The sequence below is a fragment of the Haliaeetus albicilla genome, chromosome 5, assembly GCF_947461875.1.
Source record: "Haliaeetus albicilla chromosome 5, bHalAlb1.1, whole genome shotgun sequence".
Classification (NCBI taxonomy): Eukaryota; Metazoa; Chordata; class Aves; order Accipitriformes; family Accipitridae; genus Haliaeetus; species Haliaeetus albicilla.
The window spans coordinates 6,743,688-6,766,175 of record NC_091487.1 but is presented as its reverse complement, the minus strand read 5'-3'; the positions used below and the strand labels follow the sequence as shown (position 1 = coordinate 6,766,175).

Genomic DNA, 22,488 nt, shown 5'->3' with positions numbered 1-22,488 from the left:
CTTTCTCCTGCCATGATGTTAAATCCCGGTCTTAAAGTATCTCTCATGTGAAAACAATAACAACAACAACAACAATAATAATAATAAATACTACAATAGACGTGTGTGCAGCATGGTTTTAGGGCTGATTTTTTATTGCCAATCCTTTTCTGTCTACTCAAGCGCACTCTGGTGACTCACATAAGGCAATCAATCAATCCTTTTTTGCTCACATCTTGATCTTGCAGAGGGAGTAGGAGATGACGTGGAGGGCATCCTATATCAAGACTTTCCTTTTCCCTGGTACTATTCCAGGTCTCCTCTCATCAGAGTTCGGGGACCAAGAAGGTCTGAACTTTCAAGTTGAGTCTTGGGGCAGGTGAATGATAAAGATATAAAGCTGAACCGAGGACAGGAAGTTGATGGACAAAGTGTGTACAAGAGGCAGAAGAAGTATGGAGAGATCCCTCAAGGCTGGAGATAAAGGATAAGGAGAGATGCCTCATAAAATAGCACAGATATTCTGTCTTGACTCTGCTGTTAATCACAGCAGTCTCCTGAAGGCACCAGACTGCTCATTAAATGGTGTAACCATCTGTATTACATGTGAATCAGATCTGTCGTGGGGAGGGCAGAAATGACCACATTGGATCCTTCACAGGAGAGAAGAGGGAAAGCCTGGTCCTGCAGCCTGTGGTTAAAGCTGCAAACTAGAATTTCTTTGACTGTGAGCAGTATTTACTTCTATTCAAAGATTTACAGCTTTGTTGCATTTGTTGTCAAATATTGTTGTGACAATGCTATAAACAAAATTGCCCTTCTTAAATCACGTTTCCTGATCTTCCTACTTCCAGTAGGTCTGAGAAATTACTTATGAAGTCATTTATATTTATGAAGTCATAGTATTACACTGTATACAGGATTAAAGGCTGTGTGTAGACAGGTTTTTCTCACTTCTCATTAATACTAATATTGCATAGGGAATGAAGCTGTATGACCCATTGATTTTACCTCCTAAGGAGGCCCAATGGGACCTCCATTGGAGGGGGGGGCAGCTTGATCACATCCAAGGGTGGTTTTAGTATGCTGAAGAGCACATAACCTTTTATTTAGTCATCAAGGCCCATGGGCCTCATTTGAAAGCTGGATACAAGGGTTTTGCACACACTTTTTGTACTAACTTCCATGTAAATGCTGCTTAATGCATGTTCATTTTTCATACAGTTGTTGCAATAGAGGAAAATTGTGCAAAGTCAGAAGGAGAGAACAGAGGTTTTCAGAGGAAGGGAGGAAAAAACTGTGGAAAATGTGAATTGTCCAGTCTGTGCTCGGTTGATCTTCATTAATTTTCATCTTAAAATGCTTTCTTTGAGACATGGAATGGGAAGAACCCCGTTTCTCTTACAAAAGTACCTTTCAAAAACATAACCACACAGGATTCTGGAGGTGTGAGGACATTTTAGCTACAAGTTGGTTTGGATCCTCTATTCTCCCTCTGGGATCTCTGCTCAGGAGCCTTGGGCTGCAGCAGCCCCATACCACAGTGCTTCTGGGGACCATGTAAACCACCAGAGCCCAGTCCTCATGTTTCCAACAGGTCCCAAGGAGAATGGATTAAGGAGCATCACTACTTAGTCCACCTTGTCCATCTCAAGTTGTTCACCCCTTGCCTCCAGCATTGCCCTTTCCAGCCCCCAGGTCTGTCTTCTGGCTTTTTTGATGCCAAATATTGAGGAGCAGACACATTTTCTGCTGAAAGCCATGATGAGAGCTGGGAGAGCTTTCAGGCACTGTACTCAGGAGCAGTTCCTTGCTGGCACAAGCATTGCATGCTGCTGCTGTTATATTTGTGCGGTTAATTTTAGCTTGCCTCGCAAACATGGGTATTTACCAGCTACTCATATTAACAAGTGGTTGCTTCTATCACACGGTTTACCTTTGTGCATCATTAGTCTGGGGGTTGGCCCCAAATGGAGGACTCACATTAGTTTAATGAGATGAAGTTATACCATAAAGTATAGCTAAGACACTGATTTGGCACCTTTGAAAACTTTTTCTTTTAAATAGAAGGCTACTTGAGTAACATTTTACAAGTTCTGCTGTCAGTTAAAAAGCACAGGTAGGTGATACTTTCAGATAAATAACTCATCAGACATGCTTCTCCAGAAAAGTTCTTCAAAGACAGTTGCAGTGACCTGCAGCACTGCTGTCTTAGAGATGGCTGGCAAGTCCTCCTTAATAAATACAAATACTTTTGAGTCTGAGGCAGTTCTGGCAAGACCCAGAGTCCTTTTATATCTCCACAAATGAGCAGAGCTCTGGTGTGTTGTACTGGAAAGAGTGCAAAGTGACTGACACTGCTTCTCTCCTTCCAGGAGGCTAAAGGGAGATCATGGAAAGCTACAGCTGAACAGCTTCTGCATGTTAATGGGCACGGTCAGGATTTTACAGTTGTGATTTTCAAACCAGAAGGAACTCAAATCTCAGTGAAGCTGAGGCTGGTTTCAGTGCCTGTTTTCCAAACCCCGTTTGCAAATCCTAGCTGCAAACCTTAGGTGGTTTGAAGTTGGCATTTTGGCTCTCAGAAGTGTATCTTGCTTAGCCAGGCAGATTGACCCACCGTTCAATTGCATGCACATCACATATCGACAGGCTCACGTGGCACCAGCCTCCCGCTTCATGCATATTCAGCGTGCATTGCTCAGAATCATGCCATTGTAGTCAGGTCTGGGCAGTGCCGTGCACACATACACAGACTCACACGCTGTTTGTAACACACCCGGCACTTGCAGGACCCTTCACCACACTAGGACCTTTTTTCTTTCCCTACGGATTGACCAAAGCATTTAATTATTACGTCATTAACTCATACTGTGAGGGATCCCATCTCCTTTAATTTATCTGGGAAATGCTGTGCCCATGTAAGAGCCAGACTGGAAGCCTGTCTCAGCCCAGCCAAGCATGGGGCCAGCGCATGCTGGCAAGTGGCTTTGCAGAGAAGCGTGTGTGTGAAGGTGCGCAGCTCCAGCTCAGCTCCCAGCCCCGCCATCCTCAGACTCACTGCGTCCCTGTGTGCTGGGGAGGCTGGTCTGAGCCTGGGTGGTCATTTCTTCAGCGTGCAAAGGAAGGGGTGCAGGCATGAACAGGCAGCTACCCATCGTCAAAGACTCAGGCCACCATTTATATTTTGTGACCTGTTGAAGGGCATTAAACGCGTGGGTCAGTGAGTGTTTGAGGGAGGTGTTTGCTATGTTAACCAGTTTTGTATATGAATATAGGATGAGATGAAACTCAAAGCAGACATATAAAGGTGGTGGACAACTTCATCTTTCATTTTCATTCCCGTTCAGAATAAAAAAAAAGGTGTGGAGGGGGTTGATGCTCCCAGCTCTGGGTTCACCTGGTGGTGAAGGAGTAAATTTCTCATTCCTTTGCCCCTTGGTATCTATTTACAACACCAGATAACAATGTGACAGGTAGTTTTGCTCTGGTGTAAATGGTTACAGGACAAAACGGCACCCTGAGGAAGTCAGGCAAAGGATCCCAGCTAGTGGATTCTGCACCCAGTGCCTGCTTTTAAGGGAGATTTGTTTACGTAAGGAAATGTAGGACAAAAATACGTTTGACCACCCTCTCGGTAAGGAAGCATTTCTTTACTGAGAGGGTGGTCAAACACTGGAACAGGCTGCCTAGAGGGGTGGTCAATGCCCCAAGCCTGTCGGTGTTTAAGAGGCATTTGGACAACACCCTTAACAACATGCTTTAACTTTTGTTCAGCCCTCAATTCGTCAGGCAGTTGGACTAGATGATCGTTTTAGGTCCCTTCCAACTGAAATAGTCTATTCTATTCTATTCTATTCTATTCTATTCTATTCTATTCTATTCTGTTCATGCAAAAAGTCTTTGAAGTGACTGAAGCTGTGACTGAAGGAGCAAACGTAGTTCTGACATGTAGCTCAGGTGTTTTCAGCACCATCTAAATTTCAGGGGAACTGATACAGCTCAAATCCCTGAGTCCTGTCAGCAAAAAAAGTGCTTTCTCCAGGGAAGCCCATGGACCATGGCTGGACCCCACAAGTCTCCACTGATCTCTTGCTCTGAACTCTCCTTCTCCCCCTTCCCTGCCCAAGGAGCCATGAGGTTCATCTCCCTCCTGCACCGCCTTTTGCAAGTCAGTTTGGCTCACCGCCATATCCCTAGGGGACAGGAGGAGGAATGGCTGCGGGAGCAGCAAATCCCTCCTGAACAGCTGGACATGGCAGCAATGCCGCAGCTCCCCATCCCTGTGAGGGAGACAAGGAGAAGGCAGATTTGGTTCCTGCCCTTGAAAATCCTAACTGACCTACTGCAGGCTCTGGGTGGGAGGGTTGTGTTCCCAGGCTGGACCTGGGCACTGGGACAGTCATGTAAAAATCATTCAACTCATATATCCCTCCTCTGTGCTGAGATTTTCCACCTAGCAGTTGGCACATATTTTTTCCATGCACATGGGAATATTTGCCTCAGGTCTAAAAGACACAGGATCCCTCTCTCCCAGGTCTCATTTGGCGGGAGAAAGAGGCCAGCTGCCTTCTCATCTCCTCTCTTGCGCATGCACATATCCCCAGAATTGTGTCATTTGGCGTCTGTCCATCTTGCTCTGATTTATGGCAAGCCTTTCCTTACCTGATACAGCTCAGTAAATATCCCAGTCATTTCATGGCAGAAAAGGGCAAGTTTCAGGATGTACACACACCTGGTCAAGTTTGTCTTGAGTCATTCAGCATCTTCCTTGTTCAGGGGAATGAGAAAATGCAGTTTGGCATCTGTCTCTATGTGAGAATAGAGCCCACTTCCAGTCTGCAGGAATACGAGGTGAAAGATCCTCGAAAGAAAGAGAGGGGGCTTAGTTGCTCATCTTGGGTCTTACCATCAATTGGGATTGATTCAGGGAACTCTACTGAAGTGGGCTTTTGTATTTTTTGGCTCAGGTCTCATTTGTTTGCCTGTCTATTGCCTGCGTTCCAGGTAGTATTTTCCCCTGGTGAGTGGCCTTTTTCTTTCATCAGTAGATGATGTTCCACATACAGCTTGCTGAGCTAGCTCAGATGTGCTCATTTCATTTAACATGAAGGTATTGTGTGATATAAACTTTAAGTATCTTGAGAAGTGAGATTTGCATAAATTTCCAATACTGTCCTCTGACAGAGGAATTTTTAAGCACAAAAATGATCAGGCTGTGAATAACACCTCCTGTCCAAATGCTTGCTGGTGAAAGCACCCCAGTTGCTGTGCTGTACTGCAGAAATTTACAGCGCCTTGACTGAAAAAGAATAAGAAAAATGGTAAAAGCTGCACACTTGTGTTCTGGATGCCATTTTGTAAGGATGGTTTGCAAGTCACATACTCCAGCACCTCAACACTGTAAGCAATTTGTGGAGCTCCAGCTGCCTGCATCAATACAGCTGGGCCTGCTGCTAACCTCCTCGATATAGGTGCATGCTCTGACTGTGCTGTAACTGCATTTTGGAGCATTCCCTAGTCCATGCCCCTAGGTTTCTGCAGGAAGGAGACCTGGGCATATATCTGGAAAGACTCTGGCCTGGTCCTCAATTTGTAAAGTCAGCACCCAGGACCTCGGCATGTACCACCAAGGTCCCCTGTCCCTTGGCTTCCATGCAGCCCATAGATCTATTCATGAATGCTTGTGATCACAGGTCCAGTGCTGAATACTGGCACTTAAAAATATGAAAGAGTTTTTATATTGTGTATAATGATGGAGATTCAAGTACATCACTTTGAAAAGCAATGCTAATATGTGTAATAGTAATGAGTAATATAGCACATTGACTCAAGGCAAACATGCTGCGGTGACTCACAATTTTTGGAGATTAGATGATAAGAACTACTAGGCTGGATTAATTTTGTTTCTTTTTGTATTTGTGAAATTTTTTTTGACAGATTGCAGTTTTCCTGAATTTACTCTTTGTTCAGAATGATTTGACAAGTGGCATCTATGAAATCTGTTTGGCTGGTAGTGTGTTCAAGCTGTTCATGAGGACTTGTGCAGTGTGTGAAATTAAAGCTGTTTTGTTTAGATTGTCATAAGCATGTTCTTTGGCTGGATGAAGAGTCCTCTCAAGAAGAGGTTATTGGTGTAAAGAAATTAAATTCACCTTTGTGGACTGGATATTCAGCAATCATTTCATAAAATTTTGCTTTTATAGTGGCTATTCCTGATGGTAAGATTGTTTGCTGGAGGGGTTGGAATAAACTATACAAACTGGGTGAAAAACACTGTCAAAATTAACTGCTTTACACATGTAAAAATACATTGGTTGAAAATGGTTTTCTGCACTTGCTTTGTTCTAATATCTCCCATGGATCTAGACAAGGGAAGTTATCTAACAAGCAGAAAACTTTTTTTTTTAATATTTCTGAGATGGTTGGATTTGAGTAGCAAAAGGGATTTAGTCTGTATTTTAAGGTCTCATCTGAAAAATGGTTTCCTACCCATGTAACTATTAAGCAGTGGTAAAACCAGGAGTCTTTTCCTTTCTCAAAACTTAGGAAATAACAAAATCATATTGTCAAAACTTTGAATGGGAAAGTGATTTATTGTGGCTAACCCCAAACTTTCTTATTGGTTTATCAACAAGCAAAATTTGAAAATGCTTTGATCAAGCATTTGGCATTTGGACTTGTGACAAAGAAATAATCCAGTTTTCACAGTAAGTAAAGGCAAGCTAGGATGAAAACTTCCATACAACCCTAGCGACAACACAAACCGCATCTTACATTTGCCTTGCTGCTGCACCTTACCGTGCTGTGGTTGGAGATATTCACCCATCTTATCTAACCCAGACACAGATGCAAGAAATACAAGGATTTCAAGTAGGTCACCAGTTGCAGTTTCCTCAGTGTGTCGCTGAAGTCACTTCACTGCTTCTGCTGAGAAGTTCCTGTTGATGCTGATGTGAGCAGGAGCATCACTCCTCCCTTTACTCTCCTGCAAGGACTCCGAGCATCGCAGTGGCCATGGTGGCCATCCTCAATGCCCTTCCAGCTCCTGCCTTTAACATGTTGGTCTTCTCTCCCCAGCTATTGACCTGTTGTACTGGCGTGACATCAAGCAGACAGGGATCGTGTTCGGCAGCCTCCTGTTGCTGCTCTTCTCCCTGACCCAGTTCAGCGTCGTCAGCGTCGTGGCCTACCTGGCCCTTGCTGGCCTCTCAGCCACCATTAGCTTCAGAATCTACAAATCGGTCCTACAGGCTGTGCAGAAGACGGATGAGGGCCACCCCTTCAAGTGAGTGTTTTGCAGTCATGGCCAGGGGCCATTTGTCTTGCAAAGGATCCATTCCCAGTGGCAATTCACATTTCTTTAGCTGCCACTTTTATACTGGCTAAAATTCTTTTCTTGCTCATAACAGGGAAAATAATTTTTTCTGTTGTCCAGTGTCTCAAGAGCTGTAAGGCTGTATTGGCTCAGATCCTGGGAGAAGAAAAACAACACAAAAGCCATCATCCTCTGATACATGGGAATTTTCTTCCTGAAATTCAAAAGATCTGGAAACTTTTAAGCAAACAGAAAAAGAGTTTCATAAGAACTAATGATAATACAATATCTCTGCAAGCAGGAGGAGTATTGTTTCTGGACACACTCTTTTGGGCATAGAGGGGAACTGTTTATATCTTTTCTGCAGCATTGCTTGGCTGTGATGCGGCAATCCATTACCCTAGGTGATGGTGCCAATGCCAGTGTCCTCCCCACCCTCCCCAGGGTCTGGGTGGTTTGCTCCAGGAGAGCAGTCAACTTTTCTCCTCTGCTGTGCCAACAAGTTGGTAAACCAGGTCATGGAACCGGTCTGGTTTGCAAACACGTACACTGAAAAAAAGGCTTGTTGGTGTGCTGCTCCTTCTGTTTCACTTGATCAGTTCTGAGATGTGACTCACAACATGGGCATAGCTCAGAGGTGCAGGGCAGGTGGAGGGATGGAGGAGAGAGAAGGGGGCATTGCTGCCAAAGGTGATACATGGCCAGACAGCAGCTTTTGTTCCTCCAGAGGCTGCCAGCTGGTGGAGAAGTCCTCTTCTGCAGCAGCAATGTTGCACAGAAGTTTGTGGGGAATCCCCCCCAGTTAGGATTTACATCCCCCTTTGCATGGAGTAAAGAGACAACCCATCAAGACCAGGCTCTGCATGGGGAAAGGGCAAGGCTGGAGGCAAACAGCCCCCACAAAGCCTGCAATTGCCCAGGGAGATGGGTCATGCAAGGCAAAGACAGCGTGCGCTGGTGGCTCTGTGCCTGCAGGAAGGGGGACACGTTGCTCCGGCGCAAAGAAATGAGGTCTGGGGAGGAGGGAGTGATGGGGTAGACAGGCAGGAGCGTGAACGGCAGGTGAACCTGCCTGGGTTTGTAACTGGACCTGTGTTTCTGGCAGAGCCTACTTGGAGATGGAAATGAATCTTTCACAGGACCAGATTCAGAAATACACAGACTGTCTCCAGCTATACGTCAACAGCACAGTCAAAGAGCTGAGGAGACTCTTTCTTGTTCAGGACCTCGTGGATTCTTTAAAAGTAGGATTGCTTTAAATATTTTTAACCCCTCTCTAGAGGATCAATCTACATTTCAAAGTGCTGCTTCTCTTGTTGACAGTGTCATCATAAAACCTAGTTTTGTGTAGCTCCAAATATAAAAATTGCTCTCCTTTTCGATTTCCAAACTGCTTTCTTCCAGCAGTTTAGAGGTTTGGCAATCTGCATTTGAATTTATTGATAAGTAATACAGGAGTTATAAAAGTTGCAGGACGAGCTTAGCTCCACTGCACTTCTAGAAGCATCTCTGCATTATGCTTTCTATGACTTTGCCACAAAATAGTGTGTTCCCCTCTAATACCTCTGTTAATCTGGATTTCCTCTAATTGTGGCATTTCCTGCTATGGAGGAAGGTCTTCTTTCCCTCCCTGCTGAGATAATTATTTTAAGCCTTACACCCTAGAACCCAAGTAGGTGTTCTTCAGAGCAAAGGGAAGATCATTAAGAGAGCAGACATGGGTTAGGCTCCTAAATTACTGAAGATTTTTAGGAAAATGTACCCATCTCCCAGCCTCAAGAGTTTTCAGTCACTGGGATTATCACTGTGGGGCTGTGATTAACCTGTGTGGGATGACCCCTGCCATCATCAAAATTGGATGCAGAAATCTGCCTATGCCGTGCTCAGTGCAGAGTCCTAAATGTATGCAATTAAGCCCTAAATATACATGAAAGCTCAGCTAAGAGGGTGAGAAGCAGTGAACAGCAGAACGGAGAATGGGGTTTATACACCCAGAAAAAGTACCTAGTTCCTAATGTGCCTTACTTAACAACTCCCCTTACACGTTAAAAAAGGCTAATGTGCTATTATGTTAGCTAGTTAAGTGCACTAATTTCTTCTTATGCTGACAGTGGAGGTGATGTAATGATCCGTCTTTAATTTAGTTTGCAGTACTAATGTGGCTGCTGACTTACGTGGGAGCCCTCTTCAATGGCCTGACTCTTCTGATAATGGGTAAAAATCATCATTTCTTTTAAAATCTATTTTTAACTTTAACTCCCTCACGATTTCTACTCTAGACAAAACAGCCTATCTTTGTTGTGCCTTCCCCACAGTTAAATCATCAACTTTATTTCCTTTTCCAGTAAATACTCATTATTCCTTTTACATTGTCCCTCCTGCTAGAACTAATTTGTGTTCTATGGTTTTGCAGAGCAATGGGAAATTCCATATTTGGGAGGTTTGAGCAAAGTTCATTTTTAATACAAAGATCCCTGGTGGATCAGCTGACCAAGTGGCATGATATGTGTTTGTCACTAAAGTAGGTCTCTTCTCTGGAGGAATCTGATCTGCAGGAATATAACAGTGTGCTCTTTTTCTCCTCAGCTGTGGTGTCTATGTTTACTCTCCCTGTTGTATATGACAAGTACCAGGTAAGTCTGTCTGCTCAGTGTGGTTCGGGTGTCTGGGTGGTTCTGCCTTGTTGATGCCTGATTGACTGGGTCTCCTTTTGCTCTTTGCAGGCACAGATTGATCAATACTTGGGACTTGTGCGGACCCACATAAACACTGTTGTGGCAAAGTGAGTTCAGCAGCAGGCTTGACCAGAAGTCTTGCTGTGAGGTTGCGGTGCCCTGAGGGTGGCTAAGAGCTGGGTGGTCCTGGGGACAACGTGCCCTATGAATGATGTCCTCCCCAGCTCCTGGCATGTAAGACTGTGGGAGGGCAGATCCCCGGACAAACACAGGCCTTCTCCGCTGAGCGTAGACTAAGGCAGAGCTGTGACCCTACATCTTTCTCTCCCCTCTCCTGCCATCTGGGGGAGCTGTGGACAGAGCAGCCCAACCCAGGACTGATGTCCATACAAAGACGCCAAGACAAACAGGAAGAAATGCGTTAACTGCCTTCCCACTGACAGCTCCAAGCCTGGGTTTTTGCTTTCAGGGACTCTGTCCTTTAGAGTTAATAATACCATTAATGAACAAAGTGGGAATTAGAACACCACCCTGTTACAGAAAAAAAATACCTGGAAGCACCATGATCTTATTTCAAACCGCCATGGAACAGACAGAAGACCTGGATGAAATTTTTAAGCCAGTCTGCTCTAGTTCCTAACGCGTTGCCTGTATCAAAAGCTTTTGTGGGATTCCTAAGGGCACAGTGAGGGTCTAAGCATAGTTCTTGAAACTTGAGAATTACTGAAGCAGGATGGCTGGTCTGGAAGGTAGATCTGTGCATCTCAGCAGTTTGTATCTATGGCTTTGCAAAAACTGGCTGAATAACAAGTATCCCATGGAAGGTTACAAAATGGTGAGGTACAGAGAGCAAGTGACCCACGAGGAGATGCTGAGGAAACTGGGTTTATTTAGCCTGAGAAGGAGGGAGCTAAGGAGTGATTTCATAGCAGCCTGTAAGTACTTGATGGAAAGTTATGAGATGATAGAGCCAAACTCTTTTCAGTAGTGGCAGAAGTTATAACAAGGAGCAACAACACAAATCCAGTTTAGGAGGTTGCTGTTGGACTTTAGGAGAAACTTTTTCACTAGGAGATTAGGACAGCACTAGAGCAGGCTACACAGGAAGGTGCCAGAATCTCCTTCCTTGGAGGTTTTCAAGATGCAGCGAGACAAAGCTGTGGCTAACCTGATTTAGCATTGGCAATAGTCCTGCCTCACATAGGAAGTTGATTCAAAGACTTCTGGGGTCTTTTCCAGCGAATAGTTCTGTGATTCTGCAAAACCCTTAGCCTTGGGCAGGACTAAAAGTTTGTGTTGAAAATTGTTTGTTTAAACTTAATTCCTAGCTTCCAATAGATAATATACCATGGTAGAATAATGAAGGGGGGGAGAATATCACTGAGCATACCCCATGGTTACATGAACCACCCCAAACTGGTCCATTTACAACTAGGGGCCTGTAAGAACACATAGATGAACATCACCTCTGTTTTTTACTAGACTCTAGTCCACCTGTTGTGACAACACACTGAATGCAAGCTAGAGGATACCCCTGAATAAGACTCTGGGTGGGGATCCACTGGAATGGAATAGCTGCCTCACCATATAATCCTTCTTTTTTTTTCTTCTTTATTTCTAGGATTCAAGCTAAAATCCCAGGTGCTAAGAGAAAGGCAGAGTAAAGCAGACATCAAGAATTCATCTACTACAGTAGCGAATAATGGGGGAATCTGGAGTGAAACAGCTCTGTTCTTACACTTTACTGCAAATTTATCGTTCTTTTTTTTCTCAACACCGTAATCTTAGAAACATAAAACTCAGAAGCAGTGCTTTTCCCCTGCTGCTTCTGCACTTAGAATATTTGCAATCACTTGTGTCAAGCACTAAAGTATAGTAAAGAGAAAAGTGTACTAGATGTGGTTTTTTGTGTTGCTTATAAAGTGCATGATGGTGAGAGCCTAAATAATATTGACCTTTTTATTTTATTTTTTTAGTGTTTTTCCTTCTTCTATTGGCATTGCTTCTATAACTTTTAATGTTACATGTGGCTAGGGGCTTTCCTGCTTAGCGCACTGATGCAATAGTTAAAATTGCTTCTACGTCACTGGGTTGCTGGTTGGATTCATCTTTATTAACTATATAGAATTGTAGACTGATGTTTTAGTGTTTTCCAGCACAAATAAAATAAACAGTAATCGGTACTTATGGTAATCAGTTTTGTATAACTCAAAAAAATGAAAACAAAACCCAGTACTTTTGTCGTAAGGGATTGACAGGCTGACTTACATGTATGGTAACTGGAAAGTTCCAGCATGTTAAATTTATTACAATTTGTATTACATTCTCTGTAGTTCCTAATGGACTTAATTATGGACTCTGAATATTTGCACTTATGTACTTGATACCGAATGCAGAAATAAATGTTACTAAATGTAAAACATTCTCCCTCTTGTTGCCACTGGGATTATCCTGACATTTGCAAACTGGACATGTACCATGCAAAAAGAAGGATTTTCTCTCTCTCTCTCCCCTTGAGATCCTCCCATGCCTTGCCCTTACAAAATGGTACAGTCCAACAAGATCATCTGTAATACGTAGCTCATCTATCAGTTTCACATCTTGATGAGTACAGCAATAAAAGAAGGATCTTAGCATGTAGTTTGTTTTTTTTGTTGGTGGTGTTAGCAAATAACAGGAACTGAATAACTGTCTCTTCCTCCATTTGCACATTGTGCAAATCATAAGCAACTCACTATGGGAGGGGTCAGCACACCAAAATGGACTTTTCCATTTCCTTATCGTCATGTTACTCTCTTATCCAAAGCTGTTCTCTGAAATCTGCTTCAAACTGTGGGATCCATACTGAATCCGGAGGCTGAGAACTGAAATAAACATTTGCTTTTGTTCAAAGGCAAAGGTTTTTAAAATTGGCATTTGGTGTTTGAGAACCATCAGACAAGAGAAACAGCTGCTGAACATCATCTAAAGTGCTTCAAAACAAACAGTTGGTTAAGTGCTGAATGATTTGCCCATTTGTGGAACATACCTGTAGAAATTTTTATTTTTTTTTATAAAAATGTGAACATCAAAACATTTTCAGCCAAATTGCAGTTTTTCTTTTTTTCTATCACAAAAGGGTTTTATGCAGAAATTATTTTTTCTACAAAGAACTAGATTCTTAAGCACTTATCCCAACTTATTGACTTGAAGTCTTTCCTTAGATTCATTCATTTAATTCAGCATCTCAGTTACACATGGACATGGTGAGATCTGTCCGAGGTCAGGCTGCAGTTCTGTGTATAAACCTACAACCCAAATGCACATGAGGGTTGGTAGAAACATTGGTATGGCTGTGGGCTAGTTAATTGTGATGAGTCTCAAATACCATTATTTTCATTTAAGATTTATATGCTTCTTTGCTCTTATTTAAAAATACTAAACTGTCTTTTAAATGTCACCTGCAGCTGAAAAACTGAATGCCTCAAAGTGACACGTGTTGCTTTTGATCAAATGGAGTACATTGGTTTAGCATGTGTAGTTTGCAGCCAGGGCTTAAAATTCAACATCTACCCCCAGCTTTAACTGCCTCATAGACTTTCCTACCAGTGCATTCAGGTGGCCAGTACATACCCTGTATCTCTGAGGAAGACAGTACAGCCTGTACTAGTGCCCTTGAGGATAAAGATTGACCTTCAGAATTCTTGCCGCTTACAAGATGAGTATGTGGGTCCAACAGCTTAATTTTGAAAATGAGCACATTTAATGTCCCATCCCACTGGCCACATAAATGTGTTCTTCCCTAGCACCACCGATGCAGTTATACCCAAGACTAGCCTTTTGCAATGCTGAACACTATGCAGGATTTAAAGGCTACATCTCCTGTATATTTGGAAATCAAACAAAAGAAAACCTTCTGGCAGAGTCCAAATATTCTTAAGAGCCTAAATCAATAGAGACCAAGAACCCCATTCTTGTCTCCTCCAGCATCAGCCTCTCTCAAAACCCCCAGCCTCCCACTCCAGGCCCTCATCACCCTGACTGTACCCCTGCATGTACACCTCTCAAGCCCATACCCTTTATCTTTTCCTCACATCCCACCTTTCCAGCCCAGCTCCCAAACTTCCTTGCAGCCACCCTGACTTTCCATGTATTTAGCAACAACAGCCTGCAAGTGGGCAAGTGCTGCTGAGCAGCTGGGGTGGGTTAATCTGGTGGGTGGAACCAACTTGGGAGACCATGCTGGGACATACCAGAAGCAGAGGACTTTAGCCAGGGCTTGGATTGCTTGTGCTGCCCATGGCCACTATCACCTTACTGGGATCACAGCAGCACTTCCCATAATACCTTTGAACATGGAAGCCTGGAGAAAGCCATCATGCCCAAAGCTCCCATAAGCCTTGTTTGCAAACCTTTGCTAACTCATGGTCCTGCTATACAGCTTGCAACGACAGAGCCCCTGTGCATATAAGGACTGAGAGCTTGTGATGCCTTTTGTGTTCCCTGATTAAGTCTCATTCTTTGAGCAACACTGTGGGGAGGGGCTATACCTCCATCTTTTTTTGGTTGTCAAACAAGTGGGGGAAAAAAACAACGCTGAGCTCTACTTTTTAAAGTATTTTAGTGTGATTACAGTAGATGGCTAAAGATACCACAATGACACATTCATGGGCTGAGCTGTGCTCTGAGGTTCACAGGCTGTAAAGCCCTTTTGTTTCTGATCTTTATTTGTATTCAAAGTGAAGAGCAGGGGTAGACAAGCTTGAATAGTAAAAGCAGCAAACTTGTGAGGATTTCTAGGCAGGTGAAACCTGGAAAGCAGCTCACACTGCCTGGGTAAAATGCAGAGGAGGGGAAGGCATTAAACCATTCTTTTGTCTTCAAAATGTTCCTTGCTAGAGGAACCTGGACATCACACCACATCACTAGTGCTTCACGAGTCAGCTTGTCCTCCTGGTTCAAAGGCTGCTTTAACAAGATATGCAAGTGTATGGATGTTTTGAAGACCCACCTAACCAAGTTCAGGTGGTTGGAGTTAGGTGTGTGCTAAATACCTTGCCCAAGCAGTGTCTCTCATCCTCTGTCTCTGAGTTTGAGATGCTGATACTCCCTTTCTGGAGAGGAAGCTGAGAGGTTTCTAAGGTGGATGTCTCAGCTGGGAGGCTTGTTTAGATGCAAGGACAGGTCTGGACCTGGCCCTCCCATGGGAACTGGCTGGCTAAAGAAGACAGCTGTGTTTTGATCTGCTCAACATGGGGCTGCCTTTCAAGGAAGATAACAGGTCTACTGCTGAGCTTACCTTTGAAAGCCAGCCCAAATGACTGTGCTAATTTGAACTCAAACCTGTTCAACTCTGACTTGGGGATATGAAATCAGGAGTGGTGTGCTGATGGGAGAAAAAATTTTGTTGGAATATCTACACCTACAAATGTGTCTTTTTTAAGCTCTATGACTTTAAAATATCTTCTCCATGGTTTCACCTGTACCTTCCAGAAACTTTATAAGCCTGCTCCTAAATTGCTGCCTGTTAAGGAGATGTTCGATAGTTACTGAAGAGCTCTGTCAGTGCTTTGTCACTTGAATGTCTGTCTATGTACCTTGAAATGGATACTCCATTGGTAATTTGATGTGAAATGTGAATACTCTCTAATGTTGTTGGTTTTGATTCCCTGCTTCTTGGTGCCTCGGCAGTATTCCACTCTTCTTCAAGCCTATGTATTTGCCTCTGAGCTGCTACTGATCTTTTTTTATGCATCCTCTGCTCTTCAATATTAATCTAGTGAAAGTAGGATCATAAAACACATCAGTGTCGGGGAAGTCCTGGAATTGGGGGAGGAAAGAATGATATAGTATTCTTTAAGCAGCTAATCCAGTTAAAGAGAATTTGCTTCCTCATAGCTTTTGCTATCTCCCTGCACGCTTTCAGATGGCAGCTGGCTCCCATTCCTGTCCTGGTGGGTTACAAGTCAGTCAACTGTAAGCTTCTCAGCCTTTCCTTCTCCATATGGGCCCAGGGAAATACATGGCAAGCCCATGTGTTTGCCCAGTGCAGCTTTGAAAACACCAAGTGTGATGTATTTCTTCCTGGCTTTTCTTAATACATTCGTTTCTCAGGCACAGAATTAAAAGATGCTCCATCAGTGAACTTGCATGCAAGCTTCCTGGGATGCTGGGAATCAGTGGAGTGAGGCTGCTGGCATGAAGGAGCCTGGTAAGACTGGCTGGCACATGCAGCCACTGCGGGACATATGGTATTTGGATAAGAAGGGTGACACATGTCCACTGATAAGATTAAATAGCTGCAGTGCCTGAAAATGGAAAGAGGAATGGTCTCTATTCATTTCTGCCAGGCTTTCTTGCTGCTCAACACCTTTACAGGAGAGAGTGGCAAAACCCTGCTCTCTGCCACGGTCGGGGAAAGACAGTGAGAGTGGACGATCCTTCTCCACAGATGTGCATGGAAATGGGAGTTGACTGTAAGTAGGTATATGGACTTGACCTGCCTCTCTCTTACCTGAACTGTTCATTTCCTTGTCTTCGGTGTTTGCTTGTAAGTGAACAGTAGATGTCAGATATAGAAAATCCTGTTTTAAATTAAGTTAGTTAATAATTTTGAACTTAACAATACCTAGAGAAGTAGCCAAGATCATTCTGATCCTTTCTAGTCTTCCTGATTGATAATGCATCCCTCTTGGCAGGAAAACAAACCATTGACCCTATAGAGAGTGACTTAGCAGTCAAAGTGAGGAGGAGATACTCCCCAAACGACCACTGAAGACCACCTGAGACCCCCGCGCATGCGGAGAAGGTGTTTGGTGTGTCATGGTTATATAATCCTATGCATACACATTAGATAGTTCTACTATGTACTAGGTAGGAGTAGTTTAATAAATTAGGTGCAATTGTTACTGTATAAAAGGGACACACTGGATGAACCTGGTGTGCCTGATTTGTGGAAAGTCCACCAAGCACCCAGGCCTGAATAAAAAGCAATATCTCTCCTGAGTGTGTGAGACTGGCCTATTGCACACCAAGTAATGAATCCGCTTTTAGGACAACACAGTCAGTTTACCATCTGTTGGTGTTCTCCTCTGGTCAGTATCTAATCTGAGTAACTGCAGGCTAGCAAGTCAGATGCCTGTGACTCGCCACTTCTACAGCTCTCTTTTCTTCTTTGTATGGGTAGCTGTTATTGGGTGAGGATGACCTCTGTAGAACTCTTGTCCCACAAACAGGGTTCATTTACCCAGTGTGCAAGCCAGTAACACACAGAGTCGAGGTATTTTCAAATTAATTTCATTGATGCACAAGAATGGGTGTCTCAAGACAGCACACCCTTGTCTCAGAAATTCTCACATTTATACACTTAACTAATACATATTCGTTGTTATTTTCCTTAATGATCCATTCTTTCTTCTTCGCCCCTCATGTAAATTAGTGTGCAGACGCTTTCTTCTTCCTTCATTGTCTTCTTTTGAGTAGGTGGTATCATTTGAGTAGGTGGTCAATGAGTTGGTGGTCGCGATCTCCCCCTGTAGGAATTACCTTTTACCTACTTCTTCCCTAATCTTGGCAGTTCCAAGTGGTTCTTCAAGGTTTATTGACCAGACCACAATCCATTACCTTTTCTGACATAAAGCCCCATGGTCTAGTAATTAGTTCCTAAACGCTGAATCATGTCTAGTTATTGTTTTCCTGTTTTAACTATTACTGATGGGGACTGTACACAGGACTTTAGCAGCTCCTTGGTTATTTCAATCATATTATACATATTAATTGATAACAGAACCAGAAAGGGCACCTGAGCCCCCTGAACCTGTTGCAAGCCCAGCTATCTTCACCATCTCTGCAGCTCCCCTAGAAAGACTGCTATCTACAAGTATGCCAGATTTATAATCTGGGGGACATCACCATGTGTGCACAAGGCAAGGTAAAGTTACATTGGCAGGCAGGTATGTGGGTAGACTGTTCTGTCTAGCACTCTGGCAAGCCCCCATTGACTGGGATGTGCCTATCTCTGCATTGCCTGTGTTCTTGTCTTCCCTTTCCCTCCCGCTCTGCCTCAGCCAAAATGCTGGGAGATGCTGAAGGGACCAGGATCAAAATAAGAGGATGGGATAGAGCTGCAGAAGGAGTCTATCTAGGAAAAACAAAAGACAGAGTAGCCCCCTGCTGACATGCTTTCATTGCTTTTCCCTCCTGTCTGCCCCTTAACTAGTACGTCAGACTCATTTCTCATGTTCACTAAATATCAAAGTGATTCAGCCTCAAGGTTGCAATTTATGCCTCCTTGTGGCTTTTTTCTTGTTTAAGTTGAAAAAATAATTCAGTCCAGTGAAGCTAATCATCATTCACAGTAAGGCCTCTCTGCATATATTTGCCTTTACGAGGAAGCTATAAGAGAGTATTAGTTACATTTTTACTTCCTTTGTATAGCCCTCTAATTTAGCTGAAGTGATGTAAAGTAGCACAGACCAGTCCAAAAAAATGTCTATAATGTTTTATAGATGTGACTTTAAAAAAAAAAAGGGGGGGTGGGGGTGGGGGATATGTAACATCCAGGTGGTGGAGTGACTTGGATAGCAGATGCCTTTACACAAAATATTCTTACCAATTAGAATACCAAGTTAGACATGAGGCCTAATTTCATTTCTCCTAATTCCACAGATGCTTGCTTGAAGAAAGCACCATCCACAGGATTATTAGCCTGTTACAGGCTACAGGTGAAAAAGTATCACCTTCAGCACAGGCTAAACATAGTTACTGAACAGTTATCACCAGAACATCAGCTTAACTTGTCAGTTATCAGCAAATTTGTAGCACTTAATTAGGAAGAGGTGGGGCTCTAGCCTTCTTAGAACTCATTTGAGGAAGCACCTCTTGTATTCCTTCTAGTCAGAAATTCTGCAGTCCTGGAAACGTTTCTCACCTCTCTCCCCCCTTGAAAACTAGACAATTTACAACTTTCTCAGCTGAAATACAGAGCTGTGATGAACTACAGAAAGCAAAACTATCAAAAAGTATATGCAAAGTTTTCACGTAAGCTTAAAAAAAAACCTGTATAAAATGCTGATACTACTAGTGTCACTTTTGAACACCAGACTTTCAGAAATAAGCTTAAATTTTAATTCTGACATGAGGATATAACTAAGAATGTCTCTTAGTCTCAAGTGTTTTATCTCACCCACTCGCTCAACAGCAATCACAAGTCTATGACTCATACACTATACCAATAGTGCAAATTAAAAGAAAACATTGTTCCTACTGCCATTTAGCCAAAGGTACTCCTACAGCTCTCCAGTCACAAGAGACCTGAGTAAATCTTCCTTCTAGAGTGAAATGCTATGGACTCTGTTATGCAGGTTGAACTACAGTATCATAACTTAAGTTTTGCAAAAGAAATCAGGCAGAGAAGCTGCTACACAGTCATGTATCTGGAGTCTGTGATATGGTGCCATGAGAGAAATTATGAGTGAACCAGATAAAATGGCAGTTAATAAAAGATTTTAAGAAGCTCTTCAGGAGCAGATGGTAATCAGTAGTGTTAAAAGAAGAGGTCAGTACTGAAGTTTCCCAAATATCAGCCATATTTCAACTTTTCATACATAAAATGAAAATAAATAAAATATCCCAGATGCAGAGGACGCTAATGAGCTTTGCTAAAGATACAAAGTGGTACTGGAGGAGACCATTGGGATGGCATATGGAAGGAACTGGATAATCTTGAAACCCATGAGCAATAAAAATCAGATGATATTTTGCATCACAAATACAAAGTTATGTCCTGGATTAATAACAGAAAATTCTCTTGGCTAGAAGGTTGCCGGTTAGAAACAAATACTGATGAGAAAACCCTAGTCAACACAGTAAGAAAGTGCTCAGTGGGGCAGAGAAATGCTATTAGGGGTATCCAAAGGGAATGTAGGGGCCGTTACAGGAATGGAGTCCAGAAGAGTTTGGCTTACATTACACTAGCAAAATGAAGGCTGGAAAGCAGTGATGTAGTTGTTCTTTACACGTACACTGGGGGTAAACACCAGGAAGGCTAAAAGCTGTTTAAGCTGGTGCTTAATTAAGCTGCTTAATGATGACACAGGAAAAAAATTACATTCTATGGCTTTGGTTTTGAAATTGAAATTTAGTATTGGTCAGGGAAATTAACACTAGCTCCCAAACAGGAGTTAGAAACAAGCTGTGAGTCATTCAAGGTAGGAAATATATTACATCCAATGCTGATTGCCTTGTTGATAAAATAAGCAGACGGCAATTCCCCATGTGGCTCATTTTTTTGTGCCGAAAGTGAGGTTACAAGAGATGATTGAAGGGAATCACACACATTCTGCCCCCCCCCCCCCCCCCCCCCAATTATTGCACTAGTGCATTAACAATTAGAATCTCTGTGTTTGTTTATCAGGAAGAGAATATTACAGATGCTCATCTGATAGGACAAGTAGATCTACTGAAGTCAGAGCAGCTCTCTCCAGATCATATGAACTCAAAATTTGGCCCATTCTCTTTGGGAAGAAAAGATTGCCCTTGTCATTTATTATTAACTAGTAATATTTGTGATCCCAAGAAAGGTATTCCAGGCTCAGCAGAGAAATCCAGGCACCAGTGAGGCCATCATTAGACTTGTGACAAAATTTTAAAGGCTTGTCAATTCTTGCAAATGCAGGTGGGGCTTCATGCCTCCTCTTGTTTCCTGGGAGTTAGGAAGATACTATAAAGAAAGACTGGTCCATGTGTCCCTCTATGAATCCTGTTTGCTGTGACATAATTTTCTATGCAGGCAAAAGGGTAACCGGATTAGATTCAGGTTGTGATGGATAGGTTAATAGAAATATGTGCAAACAAACCAAAATATTTTTTTCTGGCATGAGTAAATAGAGGGGGGAAAAATCTATTGGAATGCCCTTCTTAGTTTTTACTCTAATAAACTTGTCAGGAAGCAGATGATTTATGAGAGATGTAAATTGTCATTCACATTGAACACGGATTTGCTTTATCCATGTTCAGACTGTGCGTTGTAGTAAAAGGAAGGAAGGAGCAGATCCTCCTAGAAAAAATTACATCTACTTACTCAGACCTAATATCCTGGTAGCTCTTGTAAGCTGGTGCTGCATTGCCCAGCTACTCTCACCATAATGCTGGGCAGGGATTTGAAATTCCCCATTTGGTGATCAATGCAGTAGCTAAATTTATTTCAGATACAGCACAGCAATAAATTCCTAGAAGTCTGGAGCTAGAAATCAAAGTATTTCTTAGCTTAAATATCCTGCAGCCATTGTAAAACCATCCCAGTTTATGATCTATCCTTTGCTCATGTGTGCATTTTATATGTCTGTACCATATTTACCACCCTCATCTTTGACACGAGTTTGAAAGCAACATCTGTAGATAAGGTCTTACAGGACTTGCACAGGCAGCATGATGGCAATTGAAAAGGCATGTCTTTAGGAGAAGAGATAGCCCTGCGGAGGACCTTTTGTGTAAAGGCAACTAGAAATTTTCTGTTAAGTATTAAAGAGCTTGAAGTCCTTTGCAACTCTGCAGAAGTGTTTTAAGGTCTAGTGAAGCCTTGTCTTGAAATATCTGCTGGAAAAAAAGTTACTATTTCACATCAGAAGTCCTGATTTTGAGGCTGGTTTTTGCATAAAAAATGGTTATATTTCATAAAGAAAAAGGAAAACTACTATTATTTTTCCAGTAAAATCTGTAATTCCACTGATACATTTTTACAAATCTATCTGTACCACCACAACAGTGGGACCATAATATTTCAAAAAAGCCCAGAAAGAATGGGTAAATTTTCTACCTGGAAATGCTTAATTGCTTGAAAAGGAAACAACCTATAGTTTTTCCTCAAGTATAATTTCTAGTTGAGGGGCTAAATTCACCATGAGAATTGTGCCCCCACTAGTTTGATATTATAGAAATCAATTTGTCTACTTGGCCCAGAGGTGCCTGAATGTCAGTCAGGTACAAAACTGCCTGCGCTCTGCAACCACTGCGTTCATTGAGGCCTGACTTCTGCTTAAGACTTTAAAAGATTTTCAGAAAAAGAAGGCCTTTCCCTTCTGTAGGAGATGGCTTGTAACTCCCAAACAAAGATTGAGAAAAGCAAGCTAAGAGAAGCACGAACAATGGCGAGAGACAAAACTTGGTAAAGATAAGGGGGGAGGGAGGTGGAGGCCCTCTGAGCCTCTCTGAGGAATCTCTCAAACACTTGCAAGTATCCTGAACTGAATAATGCAGGTCTGGTGCTCAATGGACAGATAAGGATACCATGTGGGAGAAATAGCAAAGGGTGACGCTGGAGGAGGAAGCCCTGTGAAGGCAGGATGGTTCCGCTCTGAAACAACTTGTGAAACTTGTTAACTCGCTGTTTTCAGGGCCATCGTGTCCAGTGAATGACCTTGGCCTCATTATCTGTGAAATGCATATTAAAGTTGACCCCCCTGCATATACTAATGAAGATTATTGGAGATCATGCTAAACATATGTGACTACAGCACTCCTCTCTCAACCCAATTCATG

General features: G+C 42.7%; 1 protein-coding gene across 2 annotated transcripts in view; it reads left to right on the top strand.

Annotated features, from left to right (window-relative positions):
• RTN1 (reticulon 1) overlaps positions 1–12,392 on the top strand; it is a 122,079-nt gene extending 109,687 nt beyond the window's left edge. For both annotated transcript variants that reach the window (XM_069783191.1, XM_069783192.1), the window contains 6 exons: positions 7,060–7,267; positions 8,403–8,541; positions 9,442–9,511; positions 9,884–9,930; positions 10,021–10,079; positions 11,594–12,392. In XM_069783191.1, coding sequence (XP_069639292.1) covers positions 7,060–7,267; positions 8,403–8,541; positions 9,442–9,511; positions 9,884–9,930; positions 10,021–10,079; positions 11,594–11,636 — 566 coding nt within the window. In that variant the 3' untranslated portion in view covers positions 11,637–12,392. The remainder of the gene's footprint in view (positions 1–7,059; positions 7,268–8,402; positions 8,542–9,441; positions 9,512–9,883; positions 9,931–10,020; positions 10,080–11,593) is intronic.
• Positions 12,393–22,488: the final 10,096 nt, after the last annotated feature.